Genomic DNA, 21283 nt, shown 5'->3' with positions numbered 1-21283 from the left:
CCATCACTGTGACACCAAAACCAGACAAAGATGTCACAAAGAAAGAAAACTACAGACCAATATCACTGATGAACATAGATGTAAAAATCCTCAACAAAATACTAGCAAACAGAATCCAACAGCACATTAAAAGGATCATACACCATGATCAAGTGGGGTTTATTCCAGGAATGCAAGGATTTGTCAATATACACAAATCAATCAACGTGATACACCATATTAACAAACTGAAGGAGAAAAACCATATGATCATCTCAATAGATGCAGAGAAAGCTTTTGACAGAATTCAACACCCATTTATGATAAAAACCCTGCAGAAAGTAGGCGTAGAGGGAACTTTCCTCAACATAATAAAGGTCATATATGACAAACCCACAGCCAACATCATCCTCAATCGTGAAAAACTGAAACCATTTCCACTAAGATCAGGAAGAAGAAAACGTTGCCCACTCTCACCACTATTATTCAACATAGGTTTGGAAGTTTTAGCCACAGCAATCAGAGAAGAAAAAGAAATAAAAGGAATCCAAATTGGAAAAGAAGAAGTAAAGCTGTCACCGTTTGCAGATGACGTGATACTATACATAGAGAATCCTAAAGATGCTACCAGAAAACTACTAGAGCTAATCAATGAATTTGGTAAAGTATCAGGATACAAAGAAAATGTACAGAAATCTCTGGCATTCATATACACTAATGATGAAAAATCTGAAAGTGAAATCAAGAAAACACTCCCATTTACCATTGCAACAAAAAGAATAAAATATCTAGGAATAAACCTACCTAAGGAGACAAAAGAGCTGGATGCAGAAAATTATGAGACACTGATGAAAGAAATTAAAGATGATACAAATAGATGGAGAGATACACCATGTTCTTGGATTGGAAGAATCAACATTGTGAAAATGACTCTACTACCCAAAGCAATCTACAGATTCAATGCAATCCCTATCAAACTACCACTGGCATTTTTCACAGAACTAAACAAAAAATTTCACAATTTGTATGGAAACACAAAAGACCCCGAATAGCCAAAGCAATCTTGAGAATGAAAAATGGAGCTGGAGGAATGAGGCTCCCTGACTTCAGACTATACTACAAAGCTACAGTAATCAAGACAGTATGGTACTGGCACAAAAACAGAAAGATAGATCAATGGAACAGGATAGAAAGCCCAGAGATAAACCCACGGACATATGGTCACCTTATCTTTGATAAAGGAGGCAAGAATATACAGTGGAGAAAAGACAGCCTCTTCAATAAGTGGTGCTGGGAAAACTGGACAGCTACATGTAAAAGAATGAGATTAGAACACTCCCTAACACCATACACAAAAATAAGCTCAAAATGGATTAAAGACCTAAATGTAAGGCCAGAAACTATCAAACTCTTAGAGGTAAACATAGGGAGAACACTCTATGACATAAAGCACAGCAAGATCCTTTTTGACCCACCTCCTAGAGAAAAGGAAATAAAAACAAAAATAAACAAATGGGACGTAATGAAACTTAAAAGCTTTTGCATAGCAAAGGAAACCATAAACAAGACCAAAAGACAACCCTCAGAATGGGAGAAAATATTTGCAAATGAAGCAACTGACAAAGGATTAATCTCCAAAATTTACAAGCAGCTCATGCAGCTCAATAACAAAAAAACAAACAACCCAATCCAAAAATGGGCAGAAGACCTAAATAGACATTTCTCCAAAGAAGATATACAGATTGCCAACAAACGCATGAAAGAATGCTCAACGTCATTAATCATTAGAGAAATGCAAATCAAAACTACAATGAGATATCATCTCATACTGGTCAAAATGGCCATCATCAAAAAATCTACAAACAATAAATGCTGGAGAGGGTGTGGAGAAAAGGGAACACTCTTGCACTGCTGGTGGGAATCTAAATTGATACAGCCACTATGGAGAACAGTATGGAGGTTCCTTAAAAAACTACAAATAGAACTACCATACGACCCAGCAATCCCACTACTGGGCATATACCCTGAGAAAACCATAATTCGAAAAGAGTCATGTACCAAAATGTTCATTGCAGCTCTATTTACAATAGCCAGGAGATGGAAGCAACCTAAGTGTCCATCATCAGATGAATGGATAAAGAAGATGTGGCACATATATACAATGGAATATTACTCAGCCGTAAAAAGAAACAAAATTGAGTTATTTGTAGTGAGGTGGATGGACCTAGAGTCTGTCATACAGAGCAAAGTAAGTCAGAAAGAGAAAAACAAATACCGTATGCTAACACATATATATGGAATCTAAGAAAAAAAAGAAGTCATGAAGAACCTAGGGGTAAGATGGGAATAAAGACACAGACCTACTAGAGAATGGACTTGAGGATATGGGGATGGGGAAGGGTAAGCTGTGACAAAGTGAGAGAGTGGCATGGACATATATACACTACGAAATGTAAAACAGATAGCTAGTGGGAAGCAGCCGCATAGCACACGGAGATCAGCTCAGTGGTTTGTGACCACCTAGAGGTGTGGGATAGGGAGGGTGGGAGGGAGGGAGATGCAAGAAGGAAGAGATATGGGAACATATGTATATGTATAACTGATTCACTTTGTTATAAAGCAGAAACTAATACACCATTGTAAAGCAATTTACTCCAATAAAGATGTTAAAAAAAAAAGACAAATCAAAGCAATTACTTGACATTCCTTACAATAATCACATGACATTTCTAATCCCAGGAAGCAAACTGCACCAAAAATAAAATGTGTACAAGAGGCTTAGATCAATTCAGCCTCCATAATAAATTACCATGGAAAACCAGGATGTTTGTTGCATGCTGTCTACCCCCTTTCCAACAGCATCATTAGATATAACAATATTCACTGAGCTCAGAGACGAAATATAAGACTGGATGAGCCAGGATGGATTTTCTGAGCAGGGCCAGGACTCGGGTGAGGCAAACAGAGGCTTCTAAAGAGCACAGTTTATGTAGGCATTGCCTCCCACAGATGTGCAAGTCCCCAGCCTGAGGTTCTTACATTAGCTTTGCAATTGCAAAGGCCAGCCAGCCACTTGTTCCACACTGGAAGCGATAATAAAACACAGTGGCAAGCAAGCCCATCTGGAGAACAACAATCAGAAATGGCAGGGGGAGCTGAGGGATCTTTTAGAACAAAGACTCTAGAGCAACTATTTGTTTATGGGGCAAAATCAAGAAGACTAAGAAAACTCAGAAGAAGCACCTGTGTAGCCAAGTGCATGAGTGTAGGAATAATGTAAGGATAGGAACTTCCCTGGTGGCGCAGTGGTTAAGAATCCGCCTGCCAATGCAGGCGACACAGGTTCGATCCCAGGTCCAGGATGATCCCACATGCCTCGGAGCAAGTAAGCCCTGAGCCTGCGCTCTAGAGCCTGCAAGCCACAGCTACTGAAACCCACGCAACCTAGAGCCTGTGCTCCGCAACCACTGAGCCCACATGCTGCAACTACTGAAGCCCGCACACTTAGAGCCTGTGCTCCGCAACAAGACAAGCCACCACAATGAGAAGCCCACGCACCGCAAAGAAGAGTAGCCCCTGCTCGCTGCAACTAGAGAAAGCCCTCGTGCAGCAATGAAGACCCAACACAGCCAATAAATAAACAAACAAATAAATAAATAAATAAGTATGAAAGCTAACGTTTGTAAACACCTACTATGTGCCAGATGCTTTCAATGTACATATTAGCTTATTTAATCTTCAAAACAGCTTTTAGAGATGAGTATTATTATTATCATTACCATCATTATTACCATGTAAGAGATAAGAAAACTGAAACTTAGATTTAGTAAGTTGCCCTGGATCTGAGAGCTAGTAAATGCCCTGGCCTGTGCTATTAACCTAAGTCTATTTTTTTAATCCACAGTCCCACATACAAAGATGTTATTTTCAAGAAAAGCAGACAGCAATAAAATCATCAAAATATACGTCATGGGGGCTTCCCTGGTGGCGCAGTGGTTATGAGTCTGCCTGCCAATGCAGAGGACACGAGTTTGAGCCCTGGTCTGGGAAGATGCCACGTGCCGCGGAGCAACAAGGCCTCTGGGCCTGTGCTCTGGAGCCCACGAGCCACAACTACTGAGGCCCGTGAGCCTGGAGCCCGTGCTCTGCAGCGGGAGAGGCCACCGCAGTGAGAGGCCTGCGCACCACAACGAAGAGTAGCACCTGTTCACTGCAACTAAAGAAAGCCTGAGCGCAGCAACAAAGACCCAGTGCAGCCAAAAATAAATAAGTTAATTAATTAATTTAAAAAAAAATATATATATATATATATATATGTCATGTCCCAAGTTAGTAAAAAACAGCTTTAGACATAGCCCTTTGTGTATCTGTACACAAACTTGGTAAGAAACTTTCTTACCTCACAATTTTCATAGCCTGACAATATTTTTGAGAGGTTCAGAAAACATGGATTGTCATCCTGTTAGACAGATTAACAAAAACCGAAGTGACAAACGCAGCTTGAGTGAAGGGCAGAGAAAGGATGGTGGCCCAGGCGCTTTGAAGCTGGCCAAGCCATGGGTCCTCCCACTGCATGTCCCTGAAGGGCCTTAATAAACCAAGCCACTGACCTCCACATCCCCGTGAAACTGAACATGGTGCTCACACAGCGAGGGAGCGGCGGTGGCGTGAGTCCATCCAGGCGCATGAGCAGAGCTGGGACACCAAAGAGCACCAAGTACTTCACATAGAAGAAGAGCACCTGGGCCAACGCCAGTCCTCCTGAAAGACAGAGGGACCTGTTAGACACAGCGACAAGAAGTGGAGCAACCTCCTGGGAAAGATGCAAGGCTCCAGAAACACACTACCTGCTCCCGCTTCTCCGACCACTCCCCTCCCCTCCCCGCAACTCACACATTTAACAAGTCTCCCATGTCGGTTCTGGGCAATGATATTTTGGGATTAACAAATATTGAAATCTCCTTTATTATTGTGACAGGCAACAGGACCTCTTAACAGTCATGCTTTTACAAATGCTAGAAAAGGGCACACTTTAAAAACACATAGATATGTAAATATATATATATATACATATATATGGCATTAAAAACTATTAGAAAGGAAAAATCCTTCCCAAATCCTTTCAAAACCTCGCGTGAGTTCACACCCACTAGGATGGTTAGAAGCATAAAGTCAGATCAACAAGGGGGCAAAGATGTGGAGAAACTGGAACCATCATACACTGTTGGTAGTAATGTAAAATGATGTGGTCACTTTTCTTTTTGGCCATGCTACACAGCATGGGGGATCTTAGTTACCTGACCAGGGATCAAACCCATGCACCCTGCAGTGGAAGTGCAGAGTCTTAACCACTGGACCGCCAGGGAAGTCCTGATGCGGCCACTTTAGAAAACATTTGGCAGTTCTTAAATGATTAAACATACAGTCACCATATGACCCAGCAATTCCACCCTTGGGTATATACCCAAGAGAAATGAAAACAGGGGTTCACATAGCAACTTGTACCTGAATGTTCATAGCAGCATTATTCACAAGAGCCAAAAGTTGGAAATAACCCAAATGCCCATTGACAGATGAATGGATAAATAAAACATAGTATAGCCATATGGTAGAAAATTATTCAGCCATAAAAAGAAATGAAGGGCTTCCCTGGTGGCGCAGTGGTTAATAATCCGCCTCCCAATGCAGAGGACATGGGTTCGAGCCTTAGTCCAGGAAGATCCCACATGCCCTGGAGCAACTAAGCCCGTGCGCCACAACAACCGAGCCTGAGCTCTAGAGCCCGTGAGCCATACCTACTGAGCCCGCATGCTGCAACTACCGAAGCCCATGCACCTAGAGCCCGTGCTCCGCGACAAGAGAAGCCACTGCAATGAGAAGCCCACGCACCGCAACAAAGAGTAGCCCCCGCTCGCTGCAACTAGAGAAAGGCCGTGTGCAGCAATGAAGACACAATGCAGCCAAAAATAAATTAATAAATGTTTTTAAAAAAAGAAAGAAATGAAGTACTAATACATGCTGCAACATGAATCTTGAAAACAACATGCTAAGTGAAGTGAGCCACAAAAGGCCACATATTATATGATTCCATTCAAATGAAAGTCCAGAAGAGGGAAACAAAAACAGAAATAGAGACAGAAAGTTGATTACTAGTTCCTTAGCACTGAGGGACTGGAGAGCAAGATTATGGGGTGGGGGTGGGGGTTAAATGGTAGGGGTTTTTTCTGAGGTAATGAAAATGTTCTAAAATTGGTAGTGGTGATATTTGCACATATCTGTGATATACTAAGAGCCACTGAGTTGTACACTTTAAATGGATGGATTGTATGATATGTGAACTCTATCACAATAAAGCTATTAAAAAAAAAACATAAGGGCCCCAAGCTATAAGAACCAGCAGCTTCTTGGCCAGAATTGTGTCCTTCTGGAGCAAAAGGAATGCAGGGTGTGGGCGCAGGGTGAGATCTGAGGCCGAGACACATACTCTGGCGCCACAGGCCTCCGCCTGTGCCCTCTGAGGGCAACCCATGTCTCCAGCTGGAGCTCAGGATGCTCTACTGATTGACACATCCCTGTGGGCTTCTGGGCCAGTTGCTTCCAACCTCTTCACCCTGAGAGGAGGATGGGGGATCTGGGCTATAGGTCTACAGGGCACCACAAACCTGGGCAAACAGCTGGCCTCAGCAGCAGGGTGAGGAGGCGAAGTGAGTCTGCCAGGGCAGTGCCCATAAGGAGAAGGCCAAGGGCAAAGTGCACGAGGAAACCCTGGAGTAGATGACCAGTGGCCACGTGCTGTCCAACCTCCAAACTCACCTTCCCCAGGGTGCAGGGAAATAATGCAGGGTAGGCTGATGCCACTGATGAGCTTATCTATGGGATAGTCTGAAGGAAATAGCTAAGCCTTAAAGAAGTACTAGCAGAAGATATTATTATCTGGTCCTGTTGATGTTTACACGAGGATCTTTGAAAGAATATCACTACCATGGAATGTGTGTCTATAAATAGTAACTCTGTGCCAGAAGAAACACATAAGCCATATTCTGAATATACAATTTGGGCAAAGGCAAACAGTGGTTCAAATTCAACAGCCATATGTCCTATAAGGAGAAAACCCCAGGAATCACCATGTCTCAGTCCCACTCAGGAGTGGTCAAACAGGTTCTTTTTGGAAACCAGACTACAGTCATATCTGTTGGAAGGGCTGGTATATAATGGTAGCCTTCTTGGATGTATCTGATAAGAGACAAGAAAAAAGCTGATGTGTGTGCATGTGTGTGTGTGAATACATATATATGTGTGGGGGGGTGTATATACAAATTCATCAAGAAGAGGGATATATATGCTAACAATACCATCTTAAAAGCATTTGCTGGGGGGCACAGGACTACCCTGAATGATGGAGAAATCAGTTCCATTGGCTGAGGTGGCAGTGAGGGAACCTATAAAATATTTCAAAATGAACCACACCAGGCTCTAGTCAGAAAAGTCCCAGAGTTACCAAAAGGCAGGACATAAGTAAGAATGACTAATTAAAAGACACAAAGCTTCCAGAGCTGACAGGGATCAGCCTGAAGAACTGAAGGTATCAAAGGACCTATGGAAGACTGTACATGGATGGTCAAGGCCACCCAGAGCTCTTTTATAGATGAAGCATCAGAGATTTCTTTTCCTTGTTAACAGATACCGGATCAGGAAGAACAGGCTGCTCCTTGTCTCAAATGCTGCCTTTAATTTGACATTTTTTTTTGTACAGCTGTTATATATGAGGCAAATAAATTAAAATCCATAACTGAATCTACATTCTTATGAATCACCATTTGCATACAATCGTCACCATTTGTTAGTACTTTCATATGGAACTAGGCTAAGGAAAGGGTTGATTTTTTACAGGTATTTAATAGAGCTCTGTGGCTAGATCTAATTGAAGATAACATAATTGGGGATTTTTTCCCCCAATAGGGTGGAGAGCACAAGAAGCCACATATTTATCAATATGCAACAAGTGCCCCATTTACCTGATACTGAGTATTTTTTTATGGATTAAGATACAAAAGGCTTAACTTTTTCCTTGACATTTTAGTAACTGGTTCATAAGCTTATAGAAAAAGAAATGATGCATAGTGGTTGTTAAAACATTATATTTGTGATTTCTGTATTGTTTAGTCTTTCTGAAAAAAAATGTGTTTATACCCATGAGTTTAACAATTCTGCTCTCTTGCTGTTGACTTCCACCATCCCTACAAAAGACGCATGGCTCATTCTTCTTTCCCCTTGACCTGAAGATTAGTCTTTCCCTTTTAAGATTTGGCCCAAGGTTTCAGGGCTAACCCTAAGGATTAACAATCTCCCACTAGGAATATGATATGCTGGAAGGCAACATAAGAAAGAAAAATATCATATGATATCACTTATATGTGGAATCTAAAAAATGGTACAAATGTACTTATTTACAAAACAGAAATAGAGTCACAGATGTAAAAAAACAAACTTATGGTTACTGGGGGGGAAGGGAGGAGGAGGAATAAACTGGGATATTGGGATTGACATATGTAAAATAGATAACTAAGAAGGACCTACTGTATAGCACAGGGAACTCTACTCAATACTCTGTAATGACTCATATGGGAAAAGAATCTAAAAAAGAGTGGATGTATGTATATGTATAACTGATTCACTTTGCTGTACAGCAGAAACTAATACAACACTGTAAATCAACTATATTCCAATAAAAATTCAAAAAACGAATACAAGTGACTCTACTCTGATTGAAAGTTATTTGACATACATAAATTGAACTCACTTTCAGTATATTTAAAAATACAAAATGTAGCTATTTTTTTAACTTTAAAACATTTTTGCCAGGATTATATTTAAAAGATCTTCTTACTAGCAGGAGTTATAACTGGTTTTTACCTAACCCAACACCTTCCTCCCAAAAAAGTCATAGATGAGTTCATACGTTACACTCATTCATTCAACAAGCATGTCCTGAGCACCTGACCACCGAATCACAAGTTAGTTGCTATGGGAAGTAGACTAGTGGTCACACCAGGTGGGGACCCAGGCTTCAGGGAGCTCACAGGTCAGTTTCATTACAGTTCCATTTATCTCTCCCCTTAGCACTTGGTGTTTTCTTCTGCCTTTATGCCCTATCCCACCATTTCCTGGCAAAATCCCATTTATCCTTCAGGCCCCAATTCCAATATGGCCTCTTCTTAACTTCCCTATGCTTCAAGCGGAACCAACAACTTATTTTGCATTAATTCAATATATAATTATTGAGCACCAACTGCTTACCAGATACTGAGCCATACAGTGTTGAATAAAGACATGAGATCCCTGCTTTATAGAGTATACAGTGTGTTAAAAGTGACAGAAAATAATGTAAATCAGGAGTGGGATTAAAACCCGCACGTCTAGAACAATCTGAACACAGTGACTTAGACACATTTGTTAGAACACTTAAAACTAGTCGTTGTAATTATTACGTGCCTAGTATGGTGTAGATGCTTCAGTGGACATTCCTGCCTTCATGGGGCTTACATCCTAACAGGACTCAACAAAAAACAGACATAAAAATAAATAAATTCTATATGGATACTAAGGAAGTATGGCAGAACATATTCCCCAACAGTGGCTGCAAAGATATCTTCCATCCCACATGCCCTTCTGTAATGTAATCTTGCCACTCCCCCCGTCAAAAGTAAATCTGGGCAGATCCGAGGACCAAGAGATTCAGAAAAAAAGTGATGCTGTTCCAATTCCAAGTGTAGCCTGTCATTGGCCTGGCATCTTCTGCTTCCTGCCCTTTGGAATGCTCACTCTTGGATCCAGCTGCCAGGCTGCGAGATGCCTGAGCCACGTAGAGAGGCCACGTGAAGATGCTCTAGAGGACAGCACCCGCTGAGCTCCCAGCCAAGTCAGCCTCAATTGCCAACCATGTGAGGAGCCACCTTCGATGTCCTGCCCAGTAGAACCTTCAGATGCCTGCAGCACAAGCTGATATCTGGCAGCAACCACAGGAGAGACCCCAAGCAAGAACTACCCAACCAAGTCCTGTCAACCAACGGGACAGTGAGGGAGAGGAAATCACTGTTTTCAACTAAGTTTGGGGATGGTTTGTTATTCAGCCACAGCCAACTGGGACAGAGGGTGATAAATGCAATGGAAAAAGAAATAAAAATTGTTGAGCAGGGTAAGGGAACTCAGAATGCAGAGGTGGCAGGTGCTGCTATTTTTTAAAAGGGGAGTCAGGGTGGTCCTCATCGAAAAGAGGATATTTGAGCAAAAACTTGAAGGTAAGGGGGTGAGATATGCAGCCCCCCCAGCTCTCTCCAGGCTGTCATCATACTTTGTTCTACGGTTTGTGCTGTGATTATCACACCAGACCACAGCTGTACCCATTCTGCAAGACCACAAGCTTTTCAAGATCAGGAATTATATCTTATGCCTCTTGTATTCCCAGCACCTAATATGTGACCTATAATTAAAGCTTAATAAATGTTTCCTTGAAAAGTAACTAAATTGATAATTCACCCTGTAGTGTGAAAACTATTTGTATCAGGGTTTTTCTGGGAAGTATACTGATATTCTAAAATCTTAATCCTCTATTCTGAGAATGAAGTCACTACTAAAGTTCAGACCTGCCACCAAATAAAAGAATCCTCTGTGGGTCTGGGACCTCCCAGCATCAAGAACAAAGCCGGGAAAGGGAGACAGAAACAGAAGTCCTAGGTCTATGCTTGCTATTGCCTCCAAGTGACTGAATGTGCAGTGAATTCTACCACCTGTGGGCCACCTCCAACTGGAAGGGCCTCAAACTCAACTTGTCCAAAGAGAATGAGGCTTTCTCTCCCTCAAAACCAGAAACAGAGTAGACTTTCGAGACAGAAGGAGATTAATTCCACAAAGAGTTCTAGGAGAATGGGGACTGAGAAAAAGCCCCAAATGTTGGGGTTCCCTTGAGTTCAGCCCTTCTTCCATTGACACCCCTACCTACCCAGCCCTCCATACTCTCTGCATTTGATATGACCTCACCATAATTTGAACTGATCTAAAGCAGCTGGTGATGGGCTCCCATTTGGCTTTCCCCCCTCCTCTCAGCTCTGGTCCTCAAACAAGTAGCTGAAGAATTTCATATTGGGGCGGCGGGGTTGGGGTAGGTGTGAAGGGGAAAGTGAGTCAGGCCCAACTCACTTTTCCTCCCTGGAACTACTCATTTTACCCAATCGCACCCTTCACTCTCTCTTTGCTCACTCATTCCTCTGCCTAAAGGTCTTCCCCTCTCCATTTTGTCTGCTGAAACTGTATCCTTCTTTAAGGCCCACCTAAGGCCATTATTTCACAAAGTCTTCCCAAAAGCTCCAGCCAAAACAGTCACATGCTTCCTTGCAAGTACATAACGTGGGGCAGCTTTCTGTGAAGTCCGGTCACTGTAAGCTCTATGGGGCAGGGGCCACAGCTGTCCTCTCCACCTCCATCCCCTTAGCCCCAAGCAGTGTCTGACACAGCATGGATATGACCAATGGGTATTTGCCGAATGAAGACATGCACGGAAAAAAAATAAATGTACTTTCATGTATATTAACCCACTGCTATTTTTTATTCAACCCTAGGTCATAAGTATTACTCCCATTGTCAGGTTTAAAAAAACAAACATTTGTAAGAATTATGACCTCCTCCAGTCTCAGGGGTCAGCAACACTGGATCTTAAAACCCAGGTCTCTTGTTTCCAAAATCAATGACCTCTCCCTCTAGTGAAAAGCCTTCACTAACCAGAGAATGGGTCAAGTCATATCTTATGCCACAGCTTGCCGAGGATTGAAAAGAGACGTCCCTTGGCTCTGCTGGCCTGTTGCAGAGCTGCCATCTTTGCATGCCTGAGCCCTGTCCTTGGGATGCCAACAGTCAGTGAAAGGCACTGGCTCCAGCTTCACTCCGCTTCAGAAGGCATGTTGTCTCTGTACTATCATACTGTCGTATCTGTCCTCACCAGCTTGTGCCACCCTGACCCACCACTATACTCCCATCTCCAGCCTGTCCTAGGCTCCTGCCTCAGTCCATACCCTGACCTCAACCCTGGACCTTTCCTGCTCCAAGTCAAATGACTCCAGTCACTTTCATCTTGCCTACATCTAACCTATCCTAGATTTTGTGAACCATTCTGTGATTATCTGTTTGGATTAGGAAGTCTAGATATTTTATAAAAGTTTCCTCATACATAAAGTTCTTTATAAGAATTTTCATGCCTACAGTGAACAATACCGTATTTACTAGAAGTATAAAGATTAGTCAGTAAGAATACAGATCAGGAACCACAACCTAAATAGAAGTAGTGCCATGATAGAATTGGCAATTCTTCCCTTCCTGCTGGGAGTATCAGGAGGAAGGGGAGCTCACATCTTGGGAAGGTCAACACCAGTGGTCAGAATTACCATGATTTCACAGGTTCCCATAGAGACACTAAAGAAGAGATAGCTATTGCCTCGCAGTGGTTATATAACACTCTTTGTCAGGAGGAGAGGATGGACTGGTGCCGAGAAAACCAAGTCAGTAAACGTGATTGATGGGGGAAGGGCATGAGATAATAAAACTGAGGAATTGCTACCAGGAGCTCCAGAAGAGCAAGCACTGAAGTCAGGAAGGAAAGAACGGCGTGCTGGTGAGGGATGCCGCCGACGGAGCTCATGAACCTTGTCCAGCCTGCCGAGGCCAAGGAGATAAAAGAGATTCAATAAGTAACTACAGCAAATTCTGTAGTTTCAACCTAAACCTAAGGATTTAGAAGTTGAACCTGCAGCTTCACCAGGTAGGAGTCAGTGTCCCACCTTCTGGGCTCAACAGGATAACTGACCTACTGAAGGAGAAACCAGCTGGAACCCAGTAATGAGTTCAGACTCATCCACTACATCATCCTGAGCTGAATCTCTAACTAATGTGAATACCTGTCATTTATCTACCGGGTCATGGTTTGTATCACAAGATTCCCTGCTCATACTATAGTAATAATATGGTCTAAACAACTGGCTGTACATGTAGATGATAAGGTCACCCACGCCCAGCAGTTGACCCTCCAGGGCTCAAAACTGGACGGTGGTCCCAGCACCCAGGCTGCATCTCCCCCGTGAGCAGTTCAGAGAAGGCTGCTTCTTAGAAATGCAAATACTGAGTATTCAGTGCAAGTAATGCCAAATCAAGGAGCTGGGAGGAGTCAAAAAAAAAAAAAAAAAAGGCAATGAGTTGGAGAGGCTAGAGGAATGGTAACCAAAGTGCCCAAACCCCCAAACTGGAGGTGAGCCAAGAGGGTGAAATGAAACAAGAACACACTCAAGTTGTTCAAGAGTGATCCTGGAGATGTAACTTTCTGGCCACACAATTTCTTTCTAAGTGACGTACAGCAGAGGACAGAGAGGCCAGGCTGTAGTCCTCAGGTGGGTCCCCATTCCGGTGGGGGGTGAGGCAGCAGCCAAGCAAGGGGACCAAGGCCTGGGCTCTCCTGACAGGGCGTAAGTCAGAGCTCTGCCCTTCTTCTCTCCCTACGACTGTGAGGACGGGACCCACCACAGCCTTTACATGAGGCTCCTCAAACAACTCTAGTTCATTTGCCACATGCCCTATTAGTTGCCAACAGCCATTTAAAACAATAGTCACATACTTAGTGAAAGTGTAAAGAAACACATGAGAGCAAAAATCACCAAACTCGGGATAGTGGTTACCATTTAGAAGGAGGAAGGGAAAGGCAATCAGGAGGGGTCTCCACGGGGCTTCAACTATGTTGGTAATACCTTACTTTTTAAACTAAGTGATGGATAAACACATACTCACTCTATTTTTAATGACTTTTGAAATATCTCAAGAGTGTGTGTGTGTGTGTGTGTATAAAATATAGTCTCACTGCCAGGACAAGTTTACCAACAAACTAGTTTCTGAGAATACATTCTGGCATAACAGCAGCAGCTACTGATTATTAAGCACTTGCTCTCTCTACATATATCGAGCAGGATGCATCATCATTTTTAATTCTCACAACATACCCCTCTGTGGGCATGGGTATTATTACGACCCACATTTTATAGACAGGAACTTGGGCACAAAAAAAGGTTACAAAGCTTCTTAAGATCACACACTAAAGTAGCAGAGTCAGGACTTGAATCTGGATCTGCTGCTTCCAAGTCACCACATTTACTAGATTCACATACAACTCTGAGACCAGACTCGGAACAGAGTCTGTGTGAGGTAGACCAGATGACAGGACAACAAGCAAGCTGCTAAAGGGAGTTGAAGGAGGTATTCCAAGCAGAAAAAAACAGGCAGGGACCAAGCTCTAAAGATCCTCAGGAAGCCAGCCTCAAGGAACACACAGTAAGTAAAGATATGCAAAAAACAAATGTGCTGTGGTGAGCAACTCTGGATTCACAGATTTGAGAATTCTGAGCCTCATAGCATCAAAATAAGTAGTTATTAACTCAGAAACTCAGAAAGTTTACCTTCCAAAATGCTTAATCTTTGGGCATACTAATTAATGAGAAATCTAGTTTTCAAAACTTTCTTCTTGTTAGAGTTTAAAGCACCAAAGTGCCTCTCTTCAAAGAAAAGGTATGTTGCTAGGGGAAAAAAAAGTTATCTGGATAGAATATTAAATCCTATTTTCCCATCCTCTTTAATTATAAATTGTTAACATCTTTAGGGAAAAGGCTATAAGCCACAATAAATCACACTTAATATCAAATTATAGCTGTCCAATAAAAATATTAAATACATCACAAAATATATCTTAAAGTAAAATCAAAGTGTTCCAGAAGCATTTTTAAATGGTAACATAAATTTAAAATCTTTTTTAAAAATGACTATTGTCATGTAACAGAATAGACATGCTGAATTAAGAGTTTATGTAAGTCTGCAAAGGCCCCTCCCCATCCAAAAACTGTGAGGGAAGAAGAACCCACGCAGCAGAAACAAAGTAATACTACACACACAGCTACGTAAGACTTAATGAAGTTATGTGGGAAAAGGAGGGAGATTTACACGGGGCTGAGTGACCTGAAAACTCTAAAAAGCAAATCTGCAGGTAGAGATCAGTTGTAGATTATTGTTTGAATTTTGACGCTTCAGTGTAACTCACTTTGCCCAGAAGAGGTGGTCTGTAAAATCTATGTACAGAAATAATTGGAAATTAACTACTAATTAAAGTATTCTATTGCAAATCCTCAAGAACCCACAAAATCCCTTTAGAAAGCAAATAGCTGCCTCCCCAAAGTATCCAACAAATTTAGATTTCCATATATCAACCATGCTTAAAAGAAAAATACGCCTATTTTATGTTATCTAAGAAGTTAGCTGTACACTAAGCTCCCTGAGCACAATAATGGGTTAGGTAGGGATCAACAAAGATCACAGTATTCTCAGGGATACTGGGGAGGGAAAGGGAGGGCAAGGGATAGTTAGTGTTTTAAATAACTGTGGTGCAACTTGCTACCCTTTATGACCCCACATGGAGCAGGCATCTCTCCCATTCTGCAAGCATGCACCATGAAATTATCCTCCCACCACACGGAGCACCTGTAATTGAACAGTCAAGTCCCACAGTAGTAAATCCCAGTGTAGCTATGGGCTCACACTGTATTAATTTTAAATAACCTCAGGATTCTAATCCAAGGAGAGAATTTATAAAAATTTTCTGTTGTATCTTAACAAAGCTTGGCATATTTAATGCCTCCAAAGGGTGAAAAAACGAAGAGACTCTTACGCTATCTGACATATGTTTGTGCCCCTAGTTTTCAAGACAGACATGAGATGTCAAACATCTGATCCCTCTTCCTTTATTGTGATGTTGTAGAAGGAGAAAAAGCCAATGGATGGCTTTGTTAGCATTTCATTAGCATTTAGGTAGGTGTGCAGACATTATTTCAACAACAGCTAGTGCTTAAACAATGAGTTACAAAACTACATGTATTTAGGAGATGGGGCTCTAAAGCCCAACCAGTGAACAGCTAAGATTTCAAAAGACTCTAATGTACATTCCGCAGAGCTTCATTATATCTTTACCTATGAGGTAAGAACAACTCACTTGCAATTATTTTCACCACCCCACCCCTTCAATCACTCTCAAATCCCTTCTCAAACTCTCTTTTATCCCCATAACCTCATATACCTGGATTTACCATGGATTTACCATGGTGAAACACTATTCAATAAGGAACTCAAGAAATGTGATCTTTTGGGGGTCTTTTAAAGAAAAGCCATAAGTTACTGCCTTTGCCCTCCTTAATCCTAAACTCCTAAACTCAAATTCAGGTGTAGTTTCAGGTTGCCATATTTTGTCTTCTTATAAGATTCTGATGTTCAAAAGAAAATGAGGATACATGTCATCGTACATTTGTCCAAAGCCCTAGAATGTACAACACCAAGAGTGAACCCTTATTGTAAACTATGGACTTTGGGTGATAATGATGTATCAATGTAGGTTCATCAATTTTAGCTGATGTACCCTCTCTGATAGGGGATGTTTACAGTGGGCAGGCAGGGGGAACAGGAGGTATATAGGAAATCTCTGTACCTTCCTCTCAATTTTGCTGTGAACCTGAAACTACTGTAAAAACAAAATAAAGTCTTTTTAAAAAAGAATGAAAGAAAAGAAAATGAGAGTTATTATCTTTTAGAGATACTACTGAAATGTTTATGTATAGTGATAAGACATCTGGGATTTGCTTCCAAACAGTAGTATCGGAGAGAGTACAGATGAAAGAAAAAATGGCCATGAGTTGATAATTGTTGAACCTGAGTGATGAATATTTGGGGGTTAATTATATGCTTATGCTTTTATTTTTCCAAAGTATGTACTTCTAAAATGGGAGACATTAAGAGCCCCCTCCAGAACACTGAATTTTAGACAGAAATATTCAACTTCCTGTTTACCCACCAACCAAACACATCTGCAGGGGATAGTGAGCAAAATGGACTAATACCAGCACAATTCCACCTCCTTCTCACACTGTGAGCACAGAAAGTCTGAAAAGGGTAAAATGGAGAGGCCAGTTACAGGAAGGAGAAGGGAGAGAATGCCATGAGGTGGAATAATGAACCTGCTTATCAGTCCCTGAATCACTGGGAACTGGCAGCCCATGAAGAAGCATGTCTCCATATAGGAAGATGCCCCACTGCGATCTTCATCAATAACAATGTTTGTCAAGTTGATTTGGTCCTAAGAATCACCTAGGATAACAGGTAATCACAGAGATTCCCAGGCCCCTCCATGACAGATTCTGGTTCAGTAGGTTTGGGTCAGAGCCCTGAAATCTGAAGGCAGAACAAGTCCTGGGAAGTTATGTTCAGTCAAGTTTGAGAAGTTCTAAGTTAAAAAATCCACACCCTATTCCCTTTCCCCATGTTTAAAAACATACATCAAAGTGTAAACAGCAATTTTCCTGGGGAAAGTAAGGTTACCTTTCTGTTGCTGTTCATTCACATTTTCTGATTTTCATATATAGAAAAGAGACGCCTCTCTTGCTCAATCTGTTGGTTCTATGACAGAACTTCAGAGGTAATGTTTCAGACTCATTCTGACACTCATGGCTGAGTTACCAAAAAAGGGAACATGCAGGGAATTTCAAAGGAAAATCTGAGCCACAGGACTGACCTTTAATCTTCTTAGCTACAGAGTGCTATAATTTTGATAACAGCAACTTAATTGTGAAGAAAAAATATTCTTCTAGCTTGAGAGGGAAGATCAGTGGTCTCCCAGGCCCAATCTGATACCCTCCATTAGAGAAAGGAAGCCCCAAATTTCTCTGCAAAGAGTTCTGCTAAAATAAATACGTCCTCAAAAAGTCGTGCTACTCTATTTACAACAGCCAAGCAACCTAAGCATCCATCAACAGACGAACAGATAAAGAAGATGTGGTGTATATATACAGTGGAATATTACTCAACCATAAAAAAGAATGAAATAATGCCATTTGCAGCAACGTGGCTGGACCTAGAGATTATCATATTAAGTGAAGTAAGTCAGACAGAGGAAGACAAATATCATACAATATCACTTATATGTGGAATCTTAAAAAATGATACAAATGAATCTACCTAAAAAACAGAAATAGAGGACTTCATTCAAGGTAGCGGAGTAGAAGGACATGCTCTTACTCACTCTTGTGAGAGCACCGGAATCACAACTAACTGCTGAACAATCATCAAGAGTAAGACACTGGAACTCACCAAAACAGATAGCCCACATCCAAGGACAAAGGAGAAGCCACAATGAGACAGTAGGAGGGGCGCAATCACAGTAAAATCAAACCCCTTAACTGCTGGGTGGGTGACTCACAGACTGGAGAACACTTATACCACAGAAGTCCACCCCCTGGAGTGAAGGTTCTGAGCCCCACGTCAGGCTTCCCAACCTGGGGGTCTGGCAACGGCAGGAGGAATACCTAGAGAATCAGACTTTGAAGGCTAGCAGGATTTGATTGCAGGACTTCGACAGGACTACGGAAACACAGACTCCACTCTTAGAGGGCACACACTAAGTAATGTGCTCATCAGGACCCAGAGGAAGGAGCAGTGACCCCATACGAGACTGAACCAGACCTACCTGCTAGTGCTGGAGGGTCTCCAGCAGAGGCAGGGGGTGGCTGTGTCTCACCATGAGGGCAAGGACACTGACGGCAGAAGTTCTGGGAAGTGCTCCTTGGCGTGAGCCCTCCCAGAGTCCGCCATCAGCCCCACCAAAGAGCCGGGTAGGCTCCAGTGTTGGGTCCCCTCAGGCCAAACAACCAACAGGGAGAGAACCCAGCCCTACCCATCAGCAGACAAGCGGATTAAAGTTTAACTGAGCTCTGCCCATTAGAGCAACAGCCAGCTCTACCCACCACCAGTACCTCCCATCAGGAAACTTGCACAAGCCTCTTAGATAGCCTCATCCACCAGAGGGCAGACAGCAGAAGCAAGAAGAACTACAACCCTACAGCCTGTGGAACAAAAACCACATTCACAGAAAGATAGACAAGATGAAAAGGCAGCGGGCTATGTACCAGATGAAGGAACAAGATAAAATCCCAGAAAAATAACTAAATGAAGTGGAGATAGGCAACCTTCCAGAAAAAGAATTCAGAATAATGATAGTAAGATGATCCAGGACCTCGGAAAAAGAGTGGAGGCAAAGATCAAGAAGATGTAAGAAATGTTTAACGAAGACCTAGAAGAATTAAAGAGCAAACAAACAGAGATGAACAATACAATAACTGAAATGACAAATACACTAGAAGGAATCAATAGCAGAATAACTGAGGCAGAAGAACGGATAAGTGACCTGGAAGACAGAACAGTGGAATTCACTGCTGTGGAGGAGAATAAAGCAAAAAGAATGAAAAGAAATGAAGACAGTCTAAGAGACCTCTGGGACAACATTAAACACAACAACATTTGCATTATAGTGGTCCCAGAAGGAGAAGAGAGAAAGAAAGGACCCGAGAAAATATTTGAAGGGATGACAGTCAAAAACTTCCCTAACATGGGCAAGGAAATAGATACCTAAGTCCAGGAAGTGCAGAGAGTCCCATACAGGATAAACCCAAGGAGAAACACGCCGAGACACATAGTAATCAAATCGGCAAAAATTAATGACAAAGAAAAAGTATTGAAAGCAGCAAGGGAAAACAACAAATGACATACAAGGGAATTCCCATAAGGTTAACAGCTGATATCTCAGCAGAAACTCTACAAGCCAGAAGGGAGTGGCATGACATATTTAAAGTGATGAAAGGGAAGAACCTACAACCAAGATTACTCTACTCAGCAAGGATCTGATTCAGATTTGATAGAGAAATCAAAAACTTTACAGATAAGCAAAAGCTAAGAGAATTCAGCACCACCAAACCAGCTCTACAACAAATGCTAAAGAAACTTCTCTAAGTGGGAAATGCAACAGAAGAAAAGGACCTACAAAAACAAACCCAAAACAATTAAGAAAATGGTCATAGGAACATACATATCGATAATTACCTTAAACGTGAATGGATTAAATGCTCCAACCAAAAGATACAGGCTTGCTGAATAGATACAAAAACAAGACCTTTATATATGCTATGTACAAGAAACCCACTTCAGACATAGGGACACATACAGACTGAGAGTGAGGGGATGGAAAAAGATATTCCATGCAAATGGAAATCAAAAGAAAGCTGGAGTAGCAATACTCCTATCAGATAAAATAGACTTTAAAATAAAGAATGTTACAACAGAAAAGGAAGGACACTACATAATGATCAAGGGATCAATCCTAGAAGAAGACATAACAATTGTAAATATATATGCACCCAACATAGGAGCACCTCAATACATCAGGCAACTGCCAACAGCTATAAGAGAGGAAATCGACAGTAATACAATAGTAGTGGGGGACTTAAACACCTCACTTACACCAATGGACATATCATCCAAACGGAAAATGAATAAAGAAATAGAAGCTTTAAATAACACAATAGACCAGATAGATTTAATTGATATTTATAGGACTTTCCAACCAAAAACAGCAGATTACACTATCTTTTCAAGTGCGCATGGAACATTCTCCAGGATAGATCACATCTTGGGTCACAAATCAGGCCTCAGTAAATTTAAGAAAATTAAAATCATATCAAGCATCTTTTCTGACCACAATGCTATGAGATTAGAAGTCAGTTAAAGGGAAAAAAAACGTAAGAAACACAAACACATGGAGGCTAAACAATATGTTACTAAATAACCAAGAGAACACTGAAGAAATTCAAGAGGAAATCAAAAAATACCTAGAGACAAATGACAATGAAAACACGATAATCCAAAACCTATGGGATGCAGCAGTTCTAAGAGGAAAGTTTATAGCTATACAATCCTACCTCAAGAAACAACGAACATCTCAATAAAACAATCTAACCTTACACCTAAAGAAGCTACAGAAAGAAGAACAAAGTCCAAACTTACTAGAAGGAAAGAAATCGTAAAGATCAGAGCAGAAATAAATGAATAGAAACAAAGAAAACAAGTGCAAAGATCAAAAAACTAAAAGCTGGTTCTTTGAGAAGATAAACAAAATTGATAAACCATTAGGCAAACTCATCAAGAAAAAGAGGGAGCGGACTCAAATCAATAAAATTAGAAATGAAAAAGGAGAAGTTACAACAGACACCACAGAAATACAAAGCACCCTAAGAGACTACTACAAGCAACTAACTCCATGCAAATAAAATGGGCATCCTGGAAGAAATGGACAAATTCTTAGAAAGGTATAACTTTCCACGACTGAACCAGGAAGAAACAGAAAATATGAACA

At 41.4% G+C, this 21283-nt stretch overlaps 1 protein-coding gene across 2 annotated transcripts in view; it reads right to left on the bottom strand.

Moving 5' to 3' along the window:
• Nucleotides 1–21283, bottom strand: part of HHAT (hedgehog acyltransferase) — a 363504-nt gene that overhangs the window by 209034 nt on the left and 133187 nt on the right. For both annotated transcript variants that reach the window (XM_060088397.1, XM_060088396.1), the window contains exon 8: nt 4590–4740. In XM_060088397.1, coding sequence (XP_059944380.1) covers nt 4590–4740 — 151 coding nt within the window. The remainder of the gene's footprint in view (nt 1–4589; nt 4741–21283) is intronic.

The sequence above is a fragment of the Mesoplodon densirostris genome, chromosome 2 (genome assembly GCF_025265405.1).
Source record: "Mesoplodon densirostris isolate mMesDen1 chromosome 2, mMesDen1 primary haplotype, whole genome shotgun sequence".
NCBI classification, from domain to species: Eukaryota; Metazoa; Chordata; class Mammalia; order Artiodactyla; family Ziphiidae; genus Mesoplodon; species Mesoplodon densirostris.
This window is presented reverse-complemented; position numbering and strand designations above follow the sequence as displayed.